General features: G+C 40.5%; 1 protein-coding gene across 17 annotated transcripts in view; it reads left to right on the top strand.

Moving 5' to 3' along the window:
- ptprdb (protein tyrosine phosphatase receptor type Db) overlaps nt 1-23,351 on the top strand; it is a 63,895-nt gene extending 40,544 nt beyond the window's left edge. For 7 of the 17 annotated variants that reach the window (XM_035530008.1, XM_035530006.1, XM_035530005.1 and 4 more), the window contains 21 exons: nt 4,747-4,844; nt 5,557-5,813; nt 5,946-6,039; nt 6,229-6,438; nt 6,569-6,729; nt 6,920-6,931; nt 7,040-7,155; nt 7,362-7,394; nt 7,870-7,967; nt 8,901-9,024; nt 9,360-9,535; nt 10,063-10,086; nt 10,560-10,679; nt 10,961-11,115; nt 17,209-17,494; nt 18,153-18,331; nt 18,805-18,931; nt 19,108-19,233; nt 19,631-19,785; nt 20,097-20,232; nt 20,354-23,351. In XM_035530008.1, the coding sequence (XP_035385901.1) occupies nt 4,747-4,844; nt 5,557-5,813; nt 5,946-6,039; nt 6,229-6,438; nt 6,569-6,729; nt 6,920-6,931; nt 7,040-7,155; nt 7,362-7,394; nt 7,870-7,967; nt 8,901-9,024; nt 9,360-9,535; nt 10,063-10,086; nt 10,560-10,679; nt 10,961-11,115; nt 17,209-17,494; nt 18,153-18,331; nt 18,805-18,931; nt 19,108-19,233; nt 19,631-19,785; nt 20,097-20,232; nt 20,354-20,422 (2,756 nt within the window). In that variant the 3' untranslated portion in view covers nt 20,423-23,351. The remainder of the gene's footprint in view (nt 1-4,746; nt 4,845-5,556; nt 5,814-5,945; nt 6,040-6,228; nt 6,439-6,568; nt 6,730-6,919; nt 6,932-7,039; nt 7,156-7,361; nt 7,395-7,869; nt 7,968-8,900; nt 9,025-9,359; nt 9,536-10,062; nt 10,087-10,559; nt 10,680-10,960; nt 11,116-17,208; nt 17,495-18,152; nt 18,332-18,804; nt 18,932-19,107; nt 19,234-19,630; nt 19,786-20,096; nt 20,233-20,353) is intronic. The other 10 variants (XM_035530013.1, XM_035530011.1, XM_027026514.2 and 7 more) reach the window with 6 other exon arrangements.
- Nucleotides 23,352-24,675: the final 1,324 nt, after the last annotated feature.

The following is a 24,675-nucleotide window of genomic DNA, read 5'->3' as shown; positions in this document are numbered from 1 at the left end:
TAGGTCAGAAAAAGGTTGCATCCACTGGCAGAAATAACTTGCAAGTATAGTATAAGTGTAAGTGTCCCCAGTGCCTGACTCTGACGCTCCTGGACATCATATTGGATAAGTGCCTTTGTATACTTGGCTGATATAGTATTTTGAAATTGAAATTCTGTCCAACAAATCTGAACTCTCCCTGTGGTCTTTGAGAATGCTTCTGATCTTTCCATCTGAGCTAAGATCAACTATACTAAGTTTCTCATCTTTACCCAATGTTGCTCTAATACTTTGTATAAATCATTGGCACCTGTTTTTATAAAGCTGTTGCAAATTATTTTTTGTTTAGTAGATGGCAATATTAGCCTTTTCCGATGCAGGAAATGTTATAAAATAAATACTTGAAAAGTATTACTGGTAATACCAAAACATGGTTCATATATATTTATATTTTCATATGTTTAAAAAGGAAAAAGCATTTTCTTCCTTGCACCATGATAGGCTACACTGGTTTACTAAAAGCTGAACAGTGGGACAGTGGGACTTTCTATTGCAGTGCAGAAATAGCTGCTGGGAGCACAGCTGGACTGACTGCAAGCTAGAGCTTTATCCATGCTTAATGCGGAGACACTGAGTTCCTCTTGAGCACACCTAATTAAACTGTAATGACTTACTAAGCCCTTTTTGTTGTTAGTTAGAGGAGGGAAAACAAAACAAATAGTCAAGTCCTGACAGATGTTTGCTTTTACAACATTTTGCAGATAATCTTACCCAGAGTGAATTATTTATCTCACAATATGTAGGCTTCCCTGGGAATCAAAGCCATAACCTCAGTGTTATGAACACCAGTGCTATCTGGTGAGATAAAGGAACTCTCAGTGTTATGGGAGAGGTATGACTAAATTTCTCTGAGAAGACCTCCAGACAGTAATCTGGATGTGCTGTTTGAAGCAGGCTGCTGTCTTGCTAATGGCTTGCCCATTCATGTTTCCCATGGTAAGTGCGAGAGTAACAAGAAAATGGCCCCCAGATAATTTATATTTGTCACTGAGAATTTAAGTATGAATACAAAGATATGCAGACAGCATTAGCAAGAGTCAAATTGGAAGAGATGAAGTGAGGTAGAAATAAAGATGTTTAATGTTAAATGGATGTGTTTGTGTCTTTGTGTTTGGTGTGCACAGACATGAATCCACTGATAGTCTTGATGAACATTAATGTTAAATGTCCATTTTTTGAATTTTAATCCATTTTAACTTACGCCAACTTGTTCAAGCCCCATGTCAGATTATACACATTTGTGGTCAGCGATTTTATTATTTGTTTTCTTTTTTCCTTCCTTTCTTGTCTTTGTATCTGATTTCTTGTCCTGACATCATCCCACTCGCACTCTTAAACTAACCACAACTGCCTCAAAACACATTAAGCCTGCCCACCTTGCTAACTGACCATTCAGAGTTGATCCCACCTCCCCAGGAAGTGACAGGAACAAGCCTCTCCTATAATAGCTTATTGATAACCTGGTCTCCACCCCCACATATGCAGAGTATGAAATTCTAACGGGATATTCCATCCGATACACTGCCACAGAACGAGACAAGGAGCAGATGCAGCAAATAACGAATATACCACCTGACTGCTATCATATCGAGGGCTTGAAGATATGGACTCTGTCACAGTGGCTGCCCATACAAAGGCAGTGCCAGGACCGGAGTGTCTGATGCTATTGGTCTGCACCGAGGAGGATGGTCTCCAGTGCAGTGGATTTAAACCAAATCCTTCATGTCTATCAAAAACAACCTGAATCCTCTGTCTTCCATTGGTTGTATTTCTAAAAATTTAACCTCTTATGTATTTACTTTAATGGATTGGTGATCCTCTGCTGATTGTTTTATTTACACTGAACTAAGTCTCCAATTTTTCAGTGTACTGAAATTTTTCACTTCGGTACATTTATGCTTTTCTCCTTCCTATCATTCATGTTTATATTTTTGGGAAAAAAGTAAGAAAACTTTCTGAAATTGAACCTTCCAATCCCAACATGAACCTAAACCTCTTTTTCATTTGCCATAGCTGTCAGTTGGACAGGGGATCATGTTTTTCCACCTCCCTCTTGTCTGCTTAGCGTGGGTTTTTTTGAGAAAGCAAGGTTTTTGCACTTTAACCTCTTTGCGGACCTCGGCTTTCCTCAACCTTCTCCTTGATGACCTGGGAACACGTGTGATGTGACCTCATTTCCTGTATGCCATACTGCCCCATGCAACACCACTCCGGGATGTTGATGTAGTGGTCCTGAACTCCATCACCTCTAAAGTGTCATGGAAACCTCCCGTTGCTGATCTGTCACATGGAAAGATCCAGAGTTACGATGACATACATGAGATATGTGTCAGTGGAAACTCCAGGGTCTCCTGCTGAGAGGTTCTCAGGTACACAAGCACACACACACACACACACACAACAAACACATACACACCCATGCTCACATAAACACACACCTATGCACACAAACATGCATACACACACAAACACAATAGGTTATATATAAAGTTGCAATATATAAATAAAATACTTTGTCTTTATTAATTGACACAAAAGCTATTTTTTCAATCTCTAATAATATTTTTCCTGATTTAACTAGCTGCCAAATGATTCAACTCAATATGTGAGTGTATTTACTGAAACATTTTCCATTATATCACTATGTGCTCATAATATGTCTTTGATAATGTATTTTTAATATATACAGTTATTATCACCATCATGAAAATATCTTTAATAGTCTTGAAGGTCCTTGCAGTTTATTTATTATTACTGTTATAAGCTTTTGGAGTTCTCAGATGGCATGATGATTGTGACTGTTCTCAGTTTTCCTTGTGTCATGTTATATATTACATCATGCAAGGGAAAAATCTGTGTTTATATGTGAGTGTGTGTTCAGGATCTGAGTCTGTCTGATCTGTGGCTTAATGCAGGGTACTTTGTTTGTATGTGCATGTGTGTTCAGGATCTGAGTCTGTCTGATCTGTGGCCTAACGTGAGGTACTCTGTGACAGTGGCAGCTTTCACCTCCAAGGAAGCTGGAGTTTGTATCAAAGACATTTTCATAAGAACAAAACCAGCATGTATGCAACAGTTAGTTGTACCTAAAGAGTTCCCTGGAGGTTTCTTATTTTTGTAAAATCTTTAATTTTTGGAACTTGTAATTAACTAATTTACTTTTTACTCCACTGTGATCCATCTTGCAGTTTACAATAAACTCAAAAATACAGTGATACCTTGATATTGCTCTATAATTAATCAGTTTATCTATATATATAAAAAGATCGATATCATATTGATAAATGCTTAAATCAGTGTACCATTATTTTTTAGTGTTTATTCCTGTAGCAGTGTTCATTTTTCATTATGTTTTATGTTTTATTTTTATTTAATTTTTAATTTTTCTAATTTTTATTTTAGCATTTTACAGTTTTGTGTGTGTTTCCTCCACAGTTCCAGATGCTCCGGTGTTCACAGTCTGTCGGCATTGTATTGTTAAACTGGCAGGTGCCCCCTGCTGGCCTCTCATCCATACTGGGCTACCAGTTCTCTTATGGCCAAGCAAAACTCTCCACCTCCAATTCGCTCACAAGTTGGAGCTTGGACTGGAAGAGTGGAACTATACTGTTTCGCCTCTGAACACCGACGACCCCTACCTGTTCTGCCTCGTGGCTCGTGGTGCCTGGAGTTATGGGCCGCGGTTGAGGTCATGGCAGTGACCCTGGAATTCACACAGACCGCCGAAGGTATGCCAGCGACGACCTTGGAGGAGGTGCAGAGCATCGGCTTTGCACTCAGCTTGACAGCCAACAACGTAAGCTACACTTCCATCGGCTCTGGGAAGAGCCCCAAGAGATCGACCCTCTTCAGGGTTACCATGTGTGGTGCGTGGTCAGCTCCTGTAACTGAGCCATGAAAATGGAGGTGACAGATATGAGAGTGGTTGTGACGGGGCTGAGCACTGATGCCGAGTGGTCAGAGTGTGGTCAGTGTGTGTGCTAAACAAAGAAGGCCCCAAAACCTGTAGTTCCCCTTTATATACTAGAACACAACCTCTCCAGCAAGGTAGGACACACACACACACACACACACACACGCACACGCACACAAAACAAGCCTACCCCTTTCCCCATGTTCATACACACATCTGTGGAGAAAAATGTCTGTCTGTCAATATGTTGAGCTCTCTGTCAGTTTGTCTATCAGTCTGTCTGTCTCTTATTCTCTTAAAGTCTCTCTGTGTCTGTTCTATTTGCTTTTTTTTTTCTTTTTTAATGATGTTCACCAAGGTCATGAGGTGACAGAGCTGAGTGTAGGTGTTTTTATATAAATTATGTCTGCTGGCCAACTAATATTGTGTTGGTTCACGTTTAGGAAATATTAGACTGCTCTGCATGCAAATACCCCTCACATGCTGTAATCTGATAAATTCCCCACCATTAAATGCAGGTGTAAACTGTCTTCAGAGGGGCTCTGGGCTCTGGTTTTTGGTTTCCAGTGTGTGCTGTAGGTGCTGATTTTACTCTGCTGATTTTAGTGTGAATACTAATGACAAAATCACACAAGTGTTTATTGCTTATTGTTGATTGTTTATTCCATGCATCTTCCTTTTTTAATGCATTTTTATCTGCCATTGTTGTGTGGTAGTTCTGACCTCTGAGAGTGTAGGTGGTGCTGGGAGTGTAATTGAGGTGTTTGTGTTGTATGTTTTGTGGTGTCTTACAGTGTTTGCTGTAAACTTTCGCGTGAAAGCAGCTATGAAGAGTTCAGTACTGCTGGCCTGGGAACCAAGAACTCCCCCAAACAAGGCCCAGACTTTCATTGTAAGAGCTGCACTGTGTGTATGTGTGTGTCTGTGTGTGTGGGTGTATTTGGGGAAGTATTTAGTGAAGGTATTAATTTCAGTGGGGTTGCTGGTGGTATATGGTAGGATTCATGTGATTGGTGAGAGATTTGTGTTTTTTCTGACCATGTCTGTCAAAATCAATCAAATCAAAATTTATTTATATAGCACTTTTTACCGCAGCAGTTGTATAAAGCAGCTTTACAAATGTCCAAATCCAAGCCAAGGGAGACAGTGGCAAAGAAAAACTCCCTAGAGCATGAGGAAGAAACCTTGGCACATCCTCCTCTGGCCAACAATGGTCACCACAATAATAACAATTTTAAGAGAAAGAAAATAATTTAAAAAAGCAATTAATGTCTAGTTCAACTTTCTAGAGGTCCTAGTCTTGTCCCAAGGTGTGCATGTATCCAAGACCCATCCCGCAAGAGAACATCCATTAAGGGCATCGGAGAAGTAGTTGGCAAGGGGGAAGGTCTGGTGTACAGGGAAGGACATCAGGGGCTGGTGGGAGTAGCCATGGCAGCTGAGATGAGTAGAGGCTCACTAACATCATGACAGGAGAACGTCCATTAAGGGCAAAGGAGTCTGCCATTTCTTTAACTATGTACTGTTTAAGTTTGTGTATATGTGTGTGTTTCTGAGAGATAGTGAATGACCATTTTTCTTATCCTACCTCTTTCCTTCACCAGATCACATATGGAGATGGCAAGACCATAGAGGTAGATGGCCGGCTCGGCCAGCAGCTGCTCAGTAAGCTGAAGCCGCAGTCACTTTACTCCTTCCTGCTGACCAGCAAAGCCGATGGCACCGGAGGCCTGCAGCACCGTGCGGAGGCCATGACAGCTCCAGACCTGCTTCCTGGCAAACCCCATTTGCTGGAAAAGGCCAGCTCGCAGAGCACAGCCACAGTGCAACTCCCAAGTGTGCAGGGACAAGCTAATGCCAGGTTCTGCACATGCATCTCCAAACTCAGCCTTGTTATTATAGGCTATTCACAAACATTTCACATTTGTGTCAGTGAAGTGGTTAGTATTGCTGCTGTTAGCACCACTGAGAGTGTGTATGCCTCATGTTCCAGGGGCTTCTACATCGTCGTTGTCCCACTTAAGAGGCAGAGAGGTGGAAACTTCCAGAATCCTTGGAGTGAACCAGATGAAATGAATCTGGATGACGTAAATCACATACAATGAGTTGTAGAGATTTTGCTTTAAGGAAGTGTAAACAGGCACTTTTTATGTATAACTGGACTAGATAGAACTTTAACATTTGTTTTATTTTACATTTTCATTTTTTCCAATCATGCAGATTTGGAAACGTTTGTTTTAAAGTTTTTTGAGATATTTGTTTGTTCTGTTATGTAGCTGCTGAGAGAGATTAACGGCACGGGGCGATCGGCACGTCTGCGTAGGCAAGCCGAGCCAAAGGCATACATCAGTGCCCACTTCCAGAACCTTCCATCTGAGTTCAAGCTAGGAGATAGACGTGTGTACGGAACGTTCCTGAACCGACAACTTCTCACTGGGCAGGAGTATGTGTGCTTCGTGCTGGCTATCTTGGAGCTGGGGCAGAATGTGAGTCTCTCTCCCTCTCTTTCTAAGTCTCTACTACTCAACTCACTCTCCTGCACTCATCAGTAACTGAATTCTCCTTTTGCAGTCAGAGTGTGTCTCAGTATTTCATTCATTGTTTGTTGCACAACAGACCGTGTTCTCAACCAGCCCATTCTCCGAACCAGTGGCATTCACTGACATGGAACCACAGCCAATTGTGGATGAGGAGGAGGGTCTTCTCTGGGTGGTGGGGCCAGTGCTGGCTGTCATCTTCATCATCAGCATCGTCATCCTCATCCTCCTTTTTAAGAGGTAAAACAATGGATATAAGAACAGGATGATTATAACAGTGTCAGAGGAAAGAGGAGTGTAAAAAGAGGGAAGATTGGACAGAACTTTAATGGTAATATTCTAGGAATGTTGGAATATGCATGTCTCTATCTCTGCATGTCTTTGATTTTAAATGTAGTTTTTTTCTACCTTTCACCTGGATACCAACCAGCAAGCCAGACAGGTCAGTGAACTATGAAATATCACAGGATATTTGTTGAAACCATTGACGTGCAGAAGGTTATCAGAGTGCCAAATAAGGTGTTCCCATTGTACTTGGTCCCTGATGCAGGAAACGGACAGACTTGGAGGGCAGGAAGTGCAGCTTCCCGAGCAGCAGTAAAGCCATGAGCTCCCAGCATCCCTCTGACCCTGTGGAGCTACGCAGAATCAACTTCCCCACACCTGGTGACACGCCTTTCCCCACACAAGCTAGCATACACTCACAGTTATGCAACCTGACTACATGTGGATCCAGCATCTGACATTTTACATCACCTGTCTGACCATTCCCAGTATGTTTGCTGCAGTTCTGGAGCTCAGATGCGTTGTATGCATACACACACATGCACACACTTCCAAGTAACATCAAAGTTGTGCTCTTTTCTTTTTAGGTTTGCGCTCGTCTGGTTATCGCCGGTTACCAAGTCAGTTTAGTTGTTCGCTCTTACATGGACCTTCTCAGATTTTCTCTGCACTAAAACCTCTAACTCTGAGCAAATCCATTCTGATTAAACAAGTGCTAAGCACTCATCTGCTTCTACACATAAATACATACATACATACACACACACACAGACATATAACTGTCATGTGCTGTATTCCATCCATATAGGAAATGAGTTGAAATGCACCTTCATCATAACAGCCATAGCTGTAATTCGATAAAACCTCATAAACATAACACCACTCACTGATGAACAGCAACTTGCAAGACTGCTTTCACTCTCGTTTGCACATGCACACTTCAAATCTTTCTCTTTCGTGTTAGATGGTTTTCCATTTTTTTATCAGTCAGCCTCACTGACTGGCACTACATTTGTCTCTGTAACCACATGGCCTCTGTGTGTCTGTGTCATGGAAGGAGGGCCTCATTTTCACCCTGTGCTTTCTGATTGACAGGTATGGCGAGCCATCCACCAGTCACTATCTCGGAACTACCCAATTACATAGAGAGGATGAAAGCCAATGAAAATTTGAGGTTTTCTCAAGAGTATGAGGTAAAGTCACATATGTGAAACTGTTGCATTGCATGTGTTGACATGTGAAAAAGTCTTAAGCTGTCCGAGAAATTATAAACTATTTTTCTGTGCGGTATATGTTAATTTGAATAAAACACTGTATAATGCATACCGTAAAACTATTACAATAAAACATTCATGTAGATTAAAGATTAATACAATAGGATTTGTTTCAAAAAAATAATTAATCCCAGATAGCAATAAAGTGATGGCCCAGTTCTGGCCCATCCTCACTACTGTTACTGGAATGACTTTGCCTTGAATGTGACGATTACCTGTTAGGCCAGTTTTGGCGCATTATACCATACCAAGATTTCACATGATAGGCTGCATGTGAGCAAATGTGGCCTTAGTTCAAATGCCATGACAGTTTATATGTGATTGGTATAGCTGGGCCAGTTTACATGTGACTTGTATAGCTATGCCAGTTTTTGCCCATAATAACCGTGCCATTGCCATAATTGACCAAAACATGCATGAAATGGATATATTTTCCCAGAATAATCTACTGTCTGGGATGTCTCATGAGATGACTAGAAGGACAAAGCCTCCTCTTGATTTATTATGAACATGACCATTAAGATTTACATCAGTCTGCTGTTCAGATTGGGCAGGACACCTCATCTTAATCACCTGAACAGAGAAATAAAAGCAAAACAGAAGCTTGAAAGAACATTAATTCACTTATTTCATTTAAGCAATTTAATACTTCCCCAATAAACATGTTTTCATTTTTTCTTTGCTGGCCTAAAGCTTTTGCATAGTACAATAATTCAATAAATATTACATCCATGAACACTATAATTTCAACCAAGTACTGTGTGAAGGTTGCATCTGTAAGCATAATTATACATTAAGTGTTTGATAACAATTATAGAGGCTCCAATTTCTCTGTCATTCTTCATGGTACAGTCTATTGACCCTGGGCAGCAGTTCTCATGGGACCACTCCAACCTGGAGATAAACAAGCCAAAGAACCGTTATGCTAATGTCATTGCCTACGACCACACCAGAGTTGTACTCTCGAGCTGCGAAGGTGAGACGCATGCGTGGGTGTGCAACCGTCAGCCAATAGCCATGTTCTGCTGATAAGGAAAGAGAAAACTGCTTTCAAGCCTGTTTTGCTTAGTACAGAATGTATTTGTCTTGGATAGGATTTTCCATATAGATCAATGATGATTTAGTCAAGTAGAAGGTTTGGTTTGGTCTTGATCCTGAAAACAGGCCCTAGTTTGAGTTTGCATATTATTCTGTTCCTCAGTTTAAAGTTTTAGTAGTGTGTGAGTGTGTTTATATAGGTCTAAGTGACATCCTTTAGCTACATAGCATTTACCACTTCTCTAATTTCACCATGTCTTGTCTTGAGTTTAGGTCAGCCAAGCAGTGACTATATCAATGCCAACTTCATCGATGGCTACCGGCGGCAGGGAGCATACATTGCCACCCAGGGGCCGACGCCTGAGACCATCAGTGACTTCTGGAGGATGGTGTGGGAGCAGCATACAGCCAACATCATCATGATCACCAAACTAGAAGAGAAGTCCAGGGTGAGCATCACTGTTGTGTACATACATGCATACACAATTCATAAAAACATGCACACATCCATACACACAACCAAACACTCACACAACCACATACACATCTACTGAGTTACTTGTATACTTCCAAACACATGCACACACACTTCAATGGACACACATATACTGGAGGAACCAAGACCCATGCATACAGAGAAACACCCCTGATCCTGAACCAGGAGCCTGGAACTGATTTCCTTCTAAAATGTCCAGTATTCACACATCTCCTTCCTCATTTACTGATACATGACAGAACATTAATGACCAAATGCTGTTAATGTTGTCAGTTTGTACCGGCTAACCAGTGTTACCTGACTCAGGTCAATGTAACCTGATTTAGGCCAGTGCAACCTGACTGAAGTCAGTGTAACCTGATTCAGGTCAATGTAACCGGCCTCAGACTAGTGTAACCTGACCCAGGTCAGTGTAAGCTGATTCAGGCCAATGTAACCTGACTCAGGAGAAGCATGATATGTTGGTGTGTTGCTCTGCAGATGTCCTCCTACTTCTTCTCCAAGGCAAGATGCCTTCAGTTACCTTTGTCACTCCATCACTCATGCACTCGCGTTGCTACTGTCTCTATCAGCAACTCTCTTACATGTTTGTCTTTCACCACACACTCACACTCCCTTTCCAGTGTGTATTTGTACCCCCCGCCATGCCTTTCTTTCCCAGCACCTCCACGCATCTGTGGTTCTATTTTAGCCATATTAATCCGGTATTGAATTTGTAGTCACTGCATGTTCACTGGTATTGAAATATATTGACAATGGCTAAATAAATGGTTGTATTTTTAAATTGTAAATTGCCTGATAGTAGTTATTACTTGACCAAGTATCCTTTCACCCTTTTTTATTTGGTTCAATCAGTCAGCATTTGCTGCTGATCTATTACAATGATGTTTTATATATTGCTGCTATATACAGTGTTGAAGCATTTAGTATAGAGCTGCTGTATGTAGCAGTGAAGTGCTTGATCTTTTTTTGGGCAGAATAAGTGTGATCAGTACTGGCCCAGCAGAGGCTCAGAGACATATGGACTGATGCAGGTCTCCGTGCTGGACACTGTGGAGCTCGCCTCGTACTGCGTCCGGACCTTTGCCCTCTTTAAGGTGAACATGCAGTACACACAGAAATATACACATACATGCACAAACCCATTCTGTCTGTCTTTCTGTCAATCTCTTCCTCTTCCTCTCTTTCACGTTTATACACACGTGCACACCCATACACATTTGCTTCCTTCCGCTGTCGCTGTTCCATGCTGTGTTCTTATTTTCTGTCTCTCGCACTTGCACTCGCATGGTTGTCTTCTTATTTTCTCTTCTCCCACATTTCCCACCCTTCTCCACTCCTTCCCTCTCATATCCCATGATTGGAATATGTGTTACAGAGTGGCAGCGTAGAGAAGCGAGAGGTCCGGCAGTTCCAGTATACAGCATGGCCGGACCATGGTGTCCCTGAACACCCGACCCCCTTCCTGGCCTTTCTCCGCCGGGTCAAAGCCTGTAATCCTCCGGATGCTGGCCCAATCGTCATCCACTGCAGGTACCTGCCCTACACTGTTTTAGTAAACCAGCACATTACACAGCAGGAGCGAGCTAACTTCATAACATGAGCTAACATAGCAACACAAACAAACTTAGCAGCATGAGCTAGCTTAGCAATTTAAGCAACTTAAGATAACTTATCGAACTGAGCTAACGTAGTAACATAAACCAGACCTTTTTTGGCTCTGGACTCCTAGAGTTGTCATAGAGTTGTCCTAAATGTTTTGACAGGATAGTTAAGACTAATGTACTCATTATCAGCTGGGATCCAGAGAAATTCCTAAGCATCATTAACGATTTAGTTCAGGGCTAACAAGACATAACACCACTTCACACCCAATTTAACATGTAAAGGGCTTGTGAATTATCTGGAGTGTGTGTGTCAGATGTGATAGATCAGGAAAACATTCAATGACACCCCAAATCTATGTGTACAGTCGTGGCCAAAAGTGACTAGCACAAATTCTGGTTGTCACAAAGTTTGCTGCTTCAGTTTTTTTTAGATACTCTTGTCAGATGTTCATACAAATTTTTTAACTTTTTATTGACAAATACATCCAGTTTAAGATAAGACTTAATATTTACAGTGTTGACCCTTCTTTTTTAAGTTTTCTACAATTTGCCTTGGCATGCTGGATATCAGCTTCTGGGCAAAATCCTGATTGATGGCAGCTCATTCTCACCTAATCAGTGCCTTGGAGTTGATCATAGTTTCTGTGTTTTTGTTTGTCCACCCTCGTTTTGAGGATTGACAACAAGTTCTCAGTGGGATTGAGATCTGGGGGTTTCCTGGCCATGGACCCAAAATTTCAGTGTTTAGTTCACCAAGCCACTTGGTTATCTTTTTCCTTGTGACATGGTGCTCCGTCATGCTGGAAAAAGCATTGTTCATCACCAGGTTGCTCCTGGGAGAAGTTGCTCTTGGAGGATGTTTTGATACCATTCCTTATTCAGGACAGTGCTCTTAGGCAAACTTTTGAGCAAATCCACTCCCTTGGATGAGACGCAACCCCACACATGAATGGTCTCAGGGTGCCTCACTGTTGGCATGACACAGGACTCATGGTAGCGCTCACCTTTTTCTTCTTCGGACAATGATTTGTCCAGATGTCCCAAACAGTCTAAAGGGGGCTTCATCAGAGAAAATAACTTTACCCCAGTCCTTTGCAGTCCAATCCCTATACTTCATGCAGAATGTCAGTCTATCCTTGATGTTTTTCTTGGAGAGAAGTGACTTCTTTGCTGCCTTTCTTGGCACCAAGCCAAGATGCTGCCTGGTGGTGATTTGTAGCTGCATCCTCTTTAGTAGACGGTCCTGGTGCTTGCTTGACTTTCTTGGATGCCCTGAAGCCTTCTTCACTGCAATTGAAGTTCTCCATGAAGTTCTTGATGATTTGTTCTTGATGAAACGTCAAGCAGTGTGTGTATGTGTGTGATTATTTATATATATATATATATATAATGTGCATCTCAATAAATTAGAATATCATAAAAAAAGTTAATTTATGTCAGTAATTAAATTCAGAAAGCAAAACTCATATATTATATAGATTCATTACACACAGAGTGATCTATTTCAAGTGTTTATTTCTTTTAATGTTGATGATTATGGCCTACAGCCAATGAAAACCCCAAAAGCCAGTATTTCAGAAAATTAGAATATTATATAAGACCAATTCAAAAAATGATTTTTAATACATAAATGTTGGCCTACTGAAAAGTATGTACAGTATATGCACTCAATACTTGGTCGGGGCTCCTTTTGCATGAATGACTGCATCAGTGCGGTGTGGCATGGAGGCGATCAGCCTGTGGCACTGTTGAGGTGTTATGGAAGCCCAGGTTGCTGGAAAATCTGCATCTGCATCTCCATAAAGCTTGTCAGCAAAGGGAAGCATGAAGTGCTCTAAAATATCCTGGTAGATGGCTGTGCTGACTTTGGACTTGATATAACACAGTGGACCAACACCAGCAGATGACATGGCTCCCCAAACCATCAGATTGTGGAAACTTCACACTAGACCTCAAGCAGCTTGGATTGTGTGCCTCTCCACTCTTCCTCCAGACTCTGGGACCTTGATTTCAAATGAAATGCAAAATTTACTTTCATCTGAAAACAGGACTTTGGATCACTGAACTACAGTCCAGTCCTTTTTTTCCTTGGCCCAGGTAAGACGCTTCTGACGTTGTCGCTGGGTCATCAGCGGCTTGACACAAGGAACGCGACAGTTGTAGGCCACGTCCTGGAAACGTCTGTGTGTGGTGGCTCTTGAAGCACCGACTCCAGCAGCAGTCCACTCCTTGTGAATCTCCCCTAAATTCTTGAATCGCCTTTTCTTGACAATTCTTTCAAGGCTGCAGTTATCCCTGTTGCTTGTGCACATTTTTCTATCACACTTTTTCCTTCCACTCAACTTTCCATTTATATGCTTGAATACAGCACTCTGTGAAGCCAGCTTCTTTAGTAATCAACCTTTGTGGCTTACCCTCCTTGTGGAGGGTTTCAATGACTGCCTTCTGGACAACTGTCAAGTCAGCAGTCTTCCCCATGATTGTGTAGCCTACTGAACCAGACTGAGTGACCATTTAAAGGCTTAGGAAACCTTTGCAGGTGTTTTGTGTTGATTAGCTGATTAGTGTGACACCATGTGAGTCTACAATATTGAACTTTTTCACAATATTCTAATTTTCTGAGATACTGACTTTTGGGTTTTCATTGGCTGTAGGCCATAATCATCAACATTAAAAGAAATAAATTCTTGAAATAGATCACTCTGTGTATAATGAATCTATTTAATATGAGTTTCACTTTTTTAATTGAATTACTGACATAAATTAACTTTCCGATTATATTCCAATTTATTGATCTGCACCTGTGTGTGTGTGTATGTTTATACACACTGAGAATATCTATGTGTGCATAATTATTGGGCAACTATTAGTGTGCACAATTATTATGCAAACTAAATGAAAAACAGAAATGTTCCCATCTCACTTATTTATTTCCATCTGTTAAAGTGAGAATAATAAACAAACAACTCAAAATTAACAAATAATTTTCAACCTACTGGGCACTCCAAGTAGGTTGCAGTTCTGGAGTATGACAGCACTGGAGAATAATGGGTTCCTGGTCACTTCACGTTTGATTCTTCTCAAATCTTTGGCAGTTAATTTGCATTTTTTTTTTTCTCCACGTTTATTGTGACCCTGTTCACTATTTGCAACAAAACATTTGCGGGTTCTGGGATCATGCCCCAGTTTTAAGAGTGCTGCGTCCCTCTGAAAGACTTTTTACAATTTTTGACTTTTCAGAGTCAGTTATATTTTTGGCCCATTTTGCCCGAGGAAAAGAAGCTGCCTAATATTTATGTACACCTTGATATAGGGTGGTGATCTCCTTAGGCCACTTCTTCCTTTATTACACAAATACACATTACGTGATATTCTTAAATCTAATATGCATTCAAGGTTATACAGCTTAGAGTTGGAAATTCTGCATAAAAATTATGATTTTGCCTAATAACTGTGCGCACTGTGTGTGTGTGTGTATGTGTATATATGTGTGTGTGTGTGTATATATATATATATATATATATATATATATATATATATATATATATATATATATATATATATATATATAAATTAGAGAGAGATCGAGTAGATTTGAATGTTTCTCTGATCTATGACACCTGATATTTCCTTCAAGCTCAGGTTCTCTACCAGAGGCCTGGGAGCTTGAGGGTCCTGCGTAATATGGACCATCCTCCTGCCCTCCTCAGAACGGAGATCTCAGATGTTGTTTCTGGGATCTGCTAGAGCCATTCTCCTAGTTTGGGGGTCAAGCCCCTACTGCTCCGATTACTGCTGGAAGCACTGTTGCCTTCACCTTCCACATCTTTTTCCAGCTCTTCTCTCAGACCTTGGTATTTCTTTTTGTATTCCTTGTTCCTGATGTTACTGTCACTTGAGATTGCTACATCTATTATTACAGCCCTCTTCTGCTGTTTATCCACCACTATGTCCAGTTGATTAGATATTACCACTTTGTCTTCCTGTATCTGATAGTTCCACAGAAGCTTAGCATGGTTATTCTAAATCACCTTTGGGGGTGCATTCCACTTTGACCTTGGAACTTCCAGCCCATACTCGGCACAGATGTTTCTGTATACTATGTCAGCCACTTGATTATGGCATTCTATGTATACTCTACCTGCTAGCATCTTGTATCCAACTTATGTGTTGGATTATTCCTGAGCTACCATGATTAGTGGCTCCTTTCTGTCTTTCAATCCAGCCTTTTTCAACCATTGGTAGGATTTCTCCATATCATCCGCTTCCACCATTTGTCAGTGGAACATACCAAGCAGAGGTTTATCCTTCCGTGATGGTTTATGCTCCTCCTCATTTCCATCCTTCTCAGGTTTCTGCTGTCTGAGAAACTCATAAGCACTTTCATCACTTGGGGTCATTTTCCTGGTCTACTCCATGATGTTGGTTGTTTCATCCTGGATAGTGGCTCTGACACTCAGTGGTCCTTTGCCCCCCTCCCTCCGCTAAATGTACAGTCTCGGGGTGCTAGATTTGGAAGGAAACCCTCTATGCATTGTGAGGACTTTCCTTCTCTTGATGTCAGTGGTCCTCCTTTAGCCATCTTATTATACCAGTGGGGTATCAAAGGTGTTGATAGCCCAGATCTTGTTCTTCCAATTCAGCTGACTTCTCAGTACTTGCCTCACTCTTTTTGGCTGTAGGTACTTTTTCTTGTGGCCTCTTCATTATTCCCAATTGCCTCTGGTATTCGAAGGTATTTGTAGCTGCCCTCAACTTCTATTATGTTACCTTCTGGTAGTACGATTCCCTCTGTTGTAGCTACCATCCCTCTCCTTGTAACTGATGAAGGCTCTTAGAGTCCTGTTGATGTTATACCGCATCAAGCATTCCATGATCCATGTGTGGGCAGTGACCCTGAGAAGCAGGGCAAGCTGTCTTTACTTGAGGCCTTGGAGACTGCCAAGCAAAGGTTAACAGCTCTGGCTGCCTGCCTGAAAAGGCACTCAAGAGAAGTAAAAGCCAGGGGAATAAACAGGATGTTCTTCCATGAGCCATCCAAAGTGAACACCTGGGTAACAGCATAAGAACAGGCTCACAAAGGCTTCCTCTAGTCAATTCTAGTGGTGTACACATTGGTCTGTCTGTTCTTACATGCTCAGGTGCTTGGCTCCTCTGGTGTTCTTGCCAATGCCTTTCTGGGCCCTGCTCATGTATTGAGCCATGTGCCTACTCATCTTAGCCGCAATGATGCTAAGATGGTTATTGGCTGGTATATGGATGCACCTGCCCCTTTCTGTGGGTCCTTCAGGATCAAGACTGTCTAGCCTTCAGTTAACCATTCAGGGTTGGTCCCATCCATTAACAGCTGATTAATTTGTGCTGCCAGGCACTCATAAAATGCAGTTAGCATTTGCAGACACTAGGCATGGACCATATCAGGACCTGGAGATCTCTAGCTCTTCATACTTGAGACTTTTTTTCTTTTGGTTGTTGGATTCTATTCAGAGAGGTTACTGTAGTTTGCTTTCAGGTTCATTAATCACTGGGTACTGTTGTTGTGTAATGCTTCCTTCTCCCATATGCCTTTCCAGTGTTTCCATCTTTTGTGGGCCTGTTTTTTATGCTGTTACGCAAGTGTTCACTTTGGATGGCTCATGGAAGAACATCCTGTTTATTCCCCTGGCTTTTACTTCTCTTGAGTACCTTTTCAGGCAGGCAGCCAGAGCTGTTTTTCTTTGCTTGGCAGTCTCCAAGGCCTTAACTATGGACAGCTTGCTGTACTTTTCAGGTACCTTCTGATATTGGGTTGACATCTCTCCACATTGCCTAATCTTGTAGCCAAGCATCTCAAACATCTATCTATCTGTCTAGATGTTTGAGTTGCTTGGCTACAAGATTGATTGATAATAAACACAGAAGGGGTTCTGTGTCTCTCCCTCAACCAATCTGTGTCTCTATCTGCCCCTCCCCCTTACTCCCGCCTCCTCCCACCTATCTCCATCCCCCCGCTCCCTTGCTACGCCTTCCTGTCTGTCAGTGCGGGCGTGGGTCGCACGGGCTGCTTCATTGCCATCGACGCCATGCTGGAGCGTGTCAGGCAGGAAAAGACGGTTGACGTGTATGGGCATGTCACACTCATGCGCTCCCAGCGTAACTACATGGTGCAGACGGAGGAGCAGTACATCTTCATCTATGATGCACTGTTGGAGGCGGTGGCTTGCGGCAACACTGAGGTGCCTGCCCGCAGCCTCTATGCCTACATCCAGAGGCTGGCGCAGGCTGAACTGCCCGACAACATCAGCGGCATGGAGCAGGAGTTCAAAGTGAGTCCAACCACCGCACTTCCAGGCCTCCATGTGTCACACTCTAAATCTCAGCACATCTGTCTCTAGATCAGTGATGCATGCTCTAAACTGCAGGGCAACATGCTGCAGATCTCAGCAAAATATGCTATAGAAATAAGTGCTGCATGCTGTAGATTTCAGTGCTACAGGCAATAGATCTCAATGTGTCAGACTTTAGATATTAATGCTTCAGATTCTAGATATCTGTGCTTCATGCTCTGGATCTCAGCATTTCCCTCTGGAACTCAATTCTTTATCTTCTATACACACTGCATTCTTGATTTCAGAAAATGCTGATCTGGATTTCTGGATTTTTGCCTTGCAGATTTTAGGGCCTCACCTTCTAGATTCTATAAGTGCTTTATTCTCAGCACTTGATTTTTTAAATATCTCAATATCTTCTGAGAATGTGATTTGAATGTTTAGTTATCTTTCTATCCTCTTCATATGTAACTCCAAATTCAGTTAAATGAGTTCTGATAATTTATCAAGTGTCAACTGATCACATTTCTCAAATAATGCTTCCACCTGTTGGACATAAGATTCAAGTGCTTTATATTCTCAGAGGAGACACTAAATATCTAAGAAGCGGTTGGGATTTCATGAACTCCTTCTTCTGTCATATGTGGTGGTTCAGAGGTTAGCCAACGCAAGGGCACATAACTCCCGATTTGTGAGTGCCAATCTGCCCTGCAACAAGTTCAAAAACCGACTGGTCAACATTATGCCCTACGAGACCACACGAGTTTGTCTGCAGCCCATCCGTGGGGTGGAAGGCTCCGACTATGTCAATGCCAGCTTTATAGATGGCTACAGGCAAGACCTCTCTTCTTATCCTAACCTCCAGTAGAAAGAATTTGCTTTTCCTGTCAAGACTTTTCCAGAGTTTTGAATTCCTCATATCAAAGTTGACTTTAATACAATAATATTTTTAAATGAGTAATCAAAAAATGAGTGTATTGACATTTAAAACTACTATTGATACTCTCCCATAGAATGTATAATGTTTTATATGATGTAGTTCAAGCTATACGATTGTGAAGTAGCTGAATTTGTGCAAAAAAACAATGTTTAAAATTTGGATAATTTTGTGCATACCTGCAGTCCTGCAGAAACAGTGCATTTTTAACACATAAAATATCAAACAAATTCAACTGAACTAGCTGCACCCCTAGAATCTAATGGGTATTTAAATTATGTACTCTCAATTGAGGGAACCCCTTTTTTGAAAGTGCTCAGTTGCAAAATAAGAGTTCTCACTGAGCCCCCTATCCTCTACTCCCTTACAGGCAGCAGAGGGCATACATTGCCAGTCAGGGCCCACTGGCTGAGACAGCGGAAGACTACTGGAGGATGCTGTGGGAGCACAATTCCACCATTGTGGTGATGCTTACCAAACTCCGTGAGATGGGACGGGTCAGTCACGTGTGCTCGCACCACTCCTCTTGATCTTCTGTGCACACTCATGCATGTGCCTTTGGACGGACTTGTGTTAGGATTTTTCATGCAATGTCCTGTGTACTAAACATTCAGATCTTGACAGTAGGGGCCCAGTGTGAAGGAGTGAACCTGGTCTGTGGGTGTCATTGCAGGAGAAGTGCCATCAGTACTGGCCTTCTGAACGCTCAGCACGCTACCAGTACTTTGTTGTGGATCCCATGGCTGAGTACAACATGCCACAATATATCCTGAGAGAGTTTAAAGTTACTGATGCCAGGGTACGTTTCTTTCTCACTGTCTCGCACACACACACACAAACACTATTATTATTATCGAGTATGTTTTTTTTCTGCTGTGTTATACAAAAATACTAAAATACCACTAACCTTAACATTAACTTAACAAATTAAAAATCTTTCCACCATTGCACTTGTTCAAGTGAAATCTTTTTTTTTTGGAAAACATTTTTGTTAGCAGCAGAATGTCAGAATCTGAATGTCTTGGCATGATTGTGGAAACATGTTATACACATACTCATCCACTCACACGGTCAGTCACTCAGTGAGTCAAACAGCTCTAATTCACCATGTTCTGACCTGTTTCCTGGAACATGCTGCAGTAGGCATCCATTTACATACACACATGCAATCACTCATACTTTGCTTCTGGTCTCAGGATGGCCAGTCCAGAACGGTTCGGCAGTTCCAGTTCACTGATTGGCCGGAGCAAGGTGTGCCAAAGTCTGGAGAAGGCTTCATCGATTTCATTGGCCAAGTGCACAAAACAAAAGAGCAGTTTGGTCAGGACGGGCCAATAACCGTACATTGCAGGTGAGGACCAACCGTCTTTGAAAAGATAAATATTCGATACAAATATAAAAACAATAATATAAATAAGATATATTAGAGACTAAATTAATTAATGACTTTTTTTTCTTCTGAATTTCTTCAGAAGTTTCTTTGACAGCTCAAAAGATTTTTAGGGCAAAAAAATAATTTAGTTTAATTGTGTGAGGATTTTATGGTTGATATTATAAAACAGGGTGGTATATCAGTAATACTGATATGAATTGTGAGTTATAGTTTTATTAATATATGTGTGTGTGTGTGTGTGTGTGTGTGTGTGTGTGTGTGATATACAGTGCTGGTGTTGGGAGGACAGGTGTGTTTATCACTTTGAGTATAGTGTTAGAGAGGATGCGTTATGAGGGAGTAGTCGACATCTTCCAAACTGTTAAAATGCTGCGAACACAAAGACCAGCCATGGTGCAAACAGAGGTAAGCAACCACACACACACACACACACGTATAAAAAAAAAAAGTAAAAATAATTCAAATACAATGTATTTTGCTGTTTGTCTAGTTGGCTCAAGTGTCTGTTTGTGTGTGTCTTCCATAGGAACAGTACCAGTTTTGCTACCGTGCAGCACTGGAATACCTGGGCAGTTTTGATCACTATGCAACATAATGTTTCTGCTTTCTGTGGACCACCAGGACATGTTTCTCTCATTACCCCCATGCTGAGTCACTGTCTCCCAGTGCCATTGTCTTTACAATGTCTGTGCAGTATACTGTGACACTGAATCCTTGGGTGATAAAAGATTTCCTGCTTCAGTTTAAGGTGGCTCTGAATTGATTTCAGCCCAATTTATCAAACTCATTACTGAAGATAATCCAGCTTTGTAGTTTGTAGATCTGGTTGTTCAGAAAGCACAAATATAAGATGGAGATACAATGAAAAATCTTGTGTGTGACAGGGTGGATCTACTAAAGTCTTTACAGTACAGAACTAATTTGTCTAAGTTGTCTGGATTGGTTGAACAGTTGCTATAGACTCTGTGGACAAAGTGCCCGGGAGACAGGTAGTCAAACTTAATTAATCAAAAACATTGTGTAAAGTATTTTTAAATGAATTTAGCCACAATTAGTTACATCACCAATTGTAGCGTGGACATTACCAAGTCACTTTCTGCTGTGACCGAAAAGAGACTGGGACTAATATTTAATCACAGAAATTTTGGGGGGCACTGTTTCAGCCTACACACCGAGACACATGAAACGGAGGACCATTAGCAGTGTTACGTTCAAATGCTGTGCAATAAGGAATATAAAAAAAGAACCCAGACTGATAAATTCACAGAGTAATTTTATCATTTGTTGAATCATAAATTAAACTGTGTGTATCTATATATACACACACACACACACACACACACACACACACAAATCTTGATATGTGCTTATATAATGTCAAGATTCAAATGTGTGGCACTAAATTGTGCACACATGCCAACGACATCCTCTGATAGAGAAACAGCTGCTTTTATTTGAATGTTATTTCTTTGTTTTGTTTTGGGTTTTTTTTGCTTCACTTGAAATGACCAAATTGAGAAAGTTTTGAAATTCACCTCATCAAAACCTGTATGATGACATGTTCAATACATCAACACAGATGGCCAGTTCAGCAGTATTAGTGCCTTATCATAGTTTTAAACATTTTAAATTGTTTAGTGTTTGATTCACTATCATTTATGTCTAGCTGCATTTTATGATTTTGAACATATTTAAACTATAAAGAATAATTCCATGGGCCACTGAAAATCATAATGTTTCTATAATCCTTTCTTCTTATAATAACATGCACACAATAGTAGTACTTTTTTTTACAAAGCCATATTGATCAGCCCAAGTTTCAGCAGCCACGGCCTTTATGAATTGTTTCTACTTATTGTATATGCATGTACATTTTTAGAAAGACTCAAATATTAGCCCCTATTCATGAATTTTGAAAAGCACTTGTATTTGATATAGTAACATGTTTTATTTTTCATTTCAGAGGCAATGTGAACAAATTAGTAAACTCTTACACTTTTTCATTTTTATGCCTTATTTGGAAAATTGTACTCGTTCTATGTTTTTGCTTCTTGGGGAGTGCTCAGTGTTTAAAAACAAAATAGTGAGGTGCTGTGTTATCCTTTTGTTTTGGACTTGTTTACTTTATGGGCATTTTCACATAAGATGTTTAATAGTTTAAAAGGGATTCTTGGGGTTTAAGTTTTCTCCTATATAGTTTCCAATAAGAAGTAAACCTTTCATTGATAACAGTGAACAATGATCAGCTAAATGATTTTTGATTCTCAACAAGTATCTTAAGGACCTCTCAGGTCATTCACCTTTAATCTCAGAAAAAAATTTATTTTAATGTTTTTTGAATACTAAATTATTTTTTGCCAATCAGTTGCCCAGCAATCTATTAGTACCCCACAAAGATCTGCTGTGACCCCATTTAGCAAAAACCTTTCATTGCAGATTAGGGGTCCAAGCACCCCAGGAACCAGCTATCGATATGTGAAAATGCTCTTAGCGTCTCTGTTCTTGACAGTGGCCATGGTGTTTTCCACACTAGGGAACAGCCTCTTTGGCTTTTGGGAAGTGTCTGCACTCTTGTTCTATGCACTAACCCTTATTAATTCTTCAGCACGGAATGTTACTTATGCCGTCTGAGAAAAAAATATCACTGTATTGCTCACAGTGTGTGCATGTTGAGCTCTAAAATGACTATCTATTGGTGTCAAAGTTTAAAGAGAATATACACTTGTAGTGTTAGCATTTAATGTTTTACAGGTGACAGGATGGTGCGAGAGAGGCTCTTGCTCTAAATTCTCTGTCAGGATTACAGTAATTAAAAGAGTGGACATACCATTTGCAATGAATAAATGAATGAATGTTATACGTGGAGCCAAAGGTTCAGTTGATTTAATTTAAACATTCTGTGTGGCTCCTCTGTAACATGTATGACAATACTGTCCTCCTCTAATCTTCTACTGCATTTGAGGCATTTCTCTGTATTTCTGCAGTTGAAATTAACACGTTTATAATGACTAAAGTTCTAAATTGCAAAAACTCTACCATTTGCCTTTGAAATTAGACTAATATAATGGTGTGGTTTCATCATACAAGTTTGTTTCTTTGTTTTTATATATTGCCAATCTTGGTTGTTTATTTAGCATTAGTTGGCTTTTCATTTCTGTCTCCCATGCTGTCTGAAATGTGGATACACTCTTTGGCTTATTTGTGAAACTGATGCTTTACCTAGAAATATACCTTCACAGCCAACAGTCTATGTGACCAAATATGCATTTTACTGCCAATTTCACATTGTCAAATGTTAATGGAAGAGTTTCTGTAATTTTACTTGTCAGTTAATGTGAACACAAGGAAGGCCTGTCTATGATCATTTACCTCTGATTTCGTAGGAAATGTAAATATTTTAGAGAAGTACTCAAGATTTTTTAATTTTCCTACTTATGTTGTAATGACTGACTTGTGTGAGAATACAGTGGTATTCATGGAGCTCTTTATTTGTTACAAATAAATTGGGAAGAAATGTGTGAGCACTTTGGGGGTTTTTAATAGGTGTAACATTCATATCTGGCAAAATCCAGTTTTGTTGCATTTTGGCTAGCCTACATAAATCAGAATTGTTTATCAATTAGAGCATTATTGATACTATGTATAACTGCATTACTTTATTATAAGGATACACTAATAAGTAGTCCTAAAGAACAAATTAAAATTATTTATTAAATTATGTGCAGAGTAATCATTAACTAATGAATATCAATCATTTTAAGTTAATTAACATGACTTTAATTCCTACTTAGTAAAGATCTAAAACTTAGAACTACTGACATTTAACACTGTGCTTAACTGTAGACAATTCCCAGTTCTGATATTGTCTAAAATTAGGGCACCTGCTCACAAGTGTCTTTGGCTCTGTATGCATTCCACCCCCGAGCACAGATGGCCTTTCAGCAATGCAGAATATTTTTGGATCTCGCTATGATGCTTCCTGCTACCATTCGTATTCACTAAATGGCGATATGACAACATCTGCCTTAAAGGCCTCTTGGGCAAAAAGGACCTAGGTATATCATTTGATGTGAAAGATCGAGAAAAAATTATTTGTACCTTCTAAGTAGATGTCCTGCAATATCAAAACATGGCGCATTCAACTTAAGATTCTTCACAGGTTCTACTGGTCTCCTCACTGGTTGTTTAGATGGGTGCTGAGGGACTCTTCTTCCTGATGGTGCTGTGAGTCAGAGGAGAGCACCCTGCTACACATGCTATGGCCCTGCCTTAAGATTCAAAAGTTCTGGAGAGGAGTGCACGATTAAATTAAAAAATTAATTGATGTTTGTCCTAATTTGGATGTCCTGGGAGATCAAGATTCAGGACTGGCTCCTAGAGCTACAGAGGTGGCACCTATGAGAAAATGCCCTTCAGGCTGATGGACCAATATTAAGTTAAATGGGAGAAAAAGTATACAGTGATGTAATAAATATATTTGTATGAGGGACTGGAAAAGGGATGTTTTAACTACTGTAATGGAACTGATTACTGTTGTTCTTTTATTTAGTATGCCTTTTTGTACCGGTCCTTTCTGGTTTTGTTTTTCCACATTTCCCTTTGTTCCTTTAATCCCTACTTATATGACAGGTGTGTCTAGTGTTAGCTGTTCTGTGAAAAAAAAATGCTGCATGGTACTGTTGTATGTTGCTTTTCATAGAATATTTCCCTCACTGCATCCTGCCTATTTATGTGCTAGACCTACAAGAAGTCCACATCGTTCCCTAGCTGGTAGATTTGATATATTATGGGCTATTCTAAATTAAGAGCCATTTGAAGTGCCCAGTTGCTCAGTGGGGTAGAGTCACA

The sequence above is a fragment of the Electrophorus electricus genome, chromosome 9 (assembly GCF_013358815.1).
Source record: "Electrophorus electricus isolate fEleEle1 chromosome 9, fEleEle1.pri, whole genome shotgun sequence".
In the NCBI taxonomy this organism is placed as follows: Eukaryota; Metazoa; Chordata; class Actinopteri; order Gymnotiformes; family Gymnotidae; genus Electrophorus; species Electrophorus electricus.
Note: the sequence above shows the minus strand (reverse complement) of the source record. Positions and strands in the feature narration are given on the sequence as shown.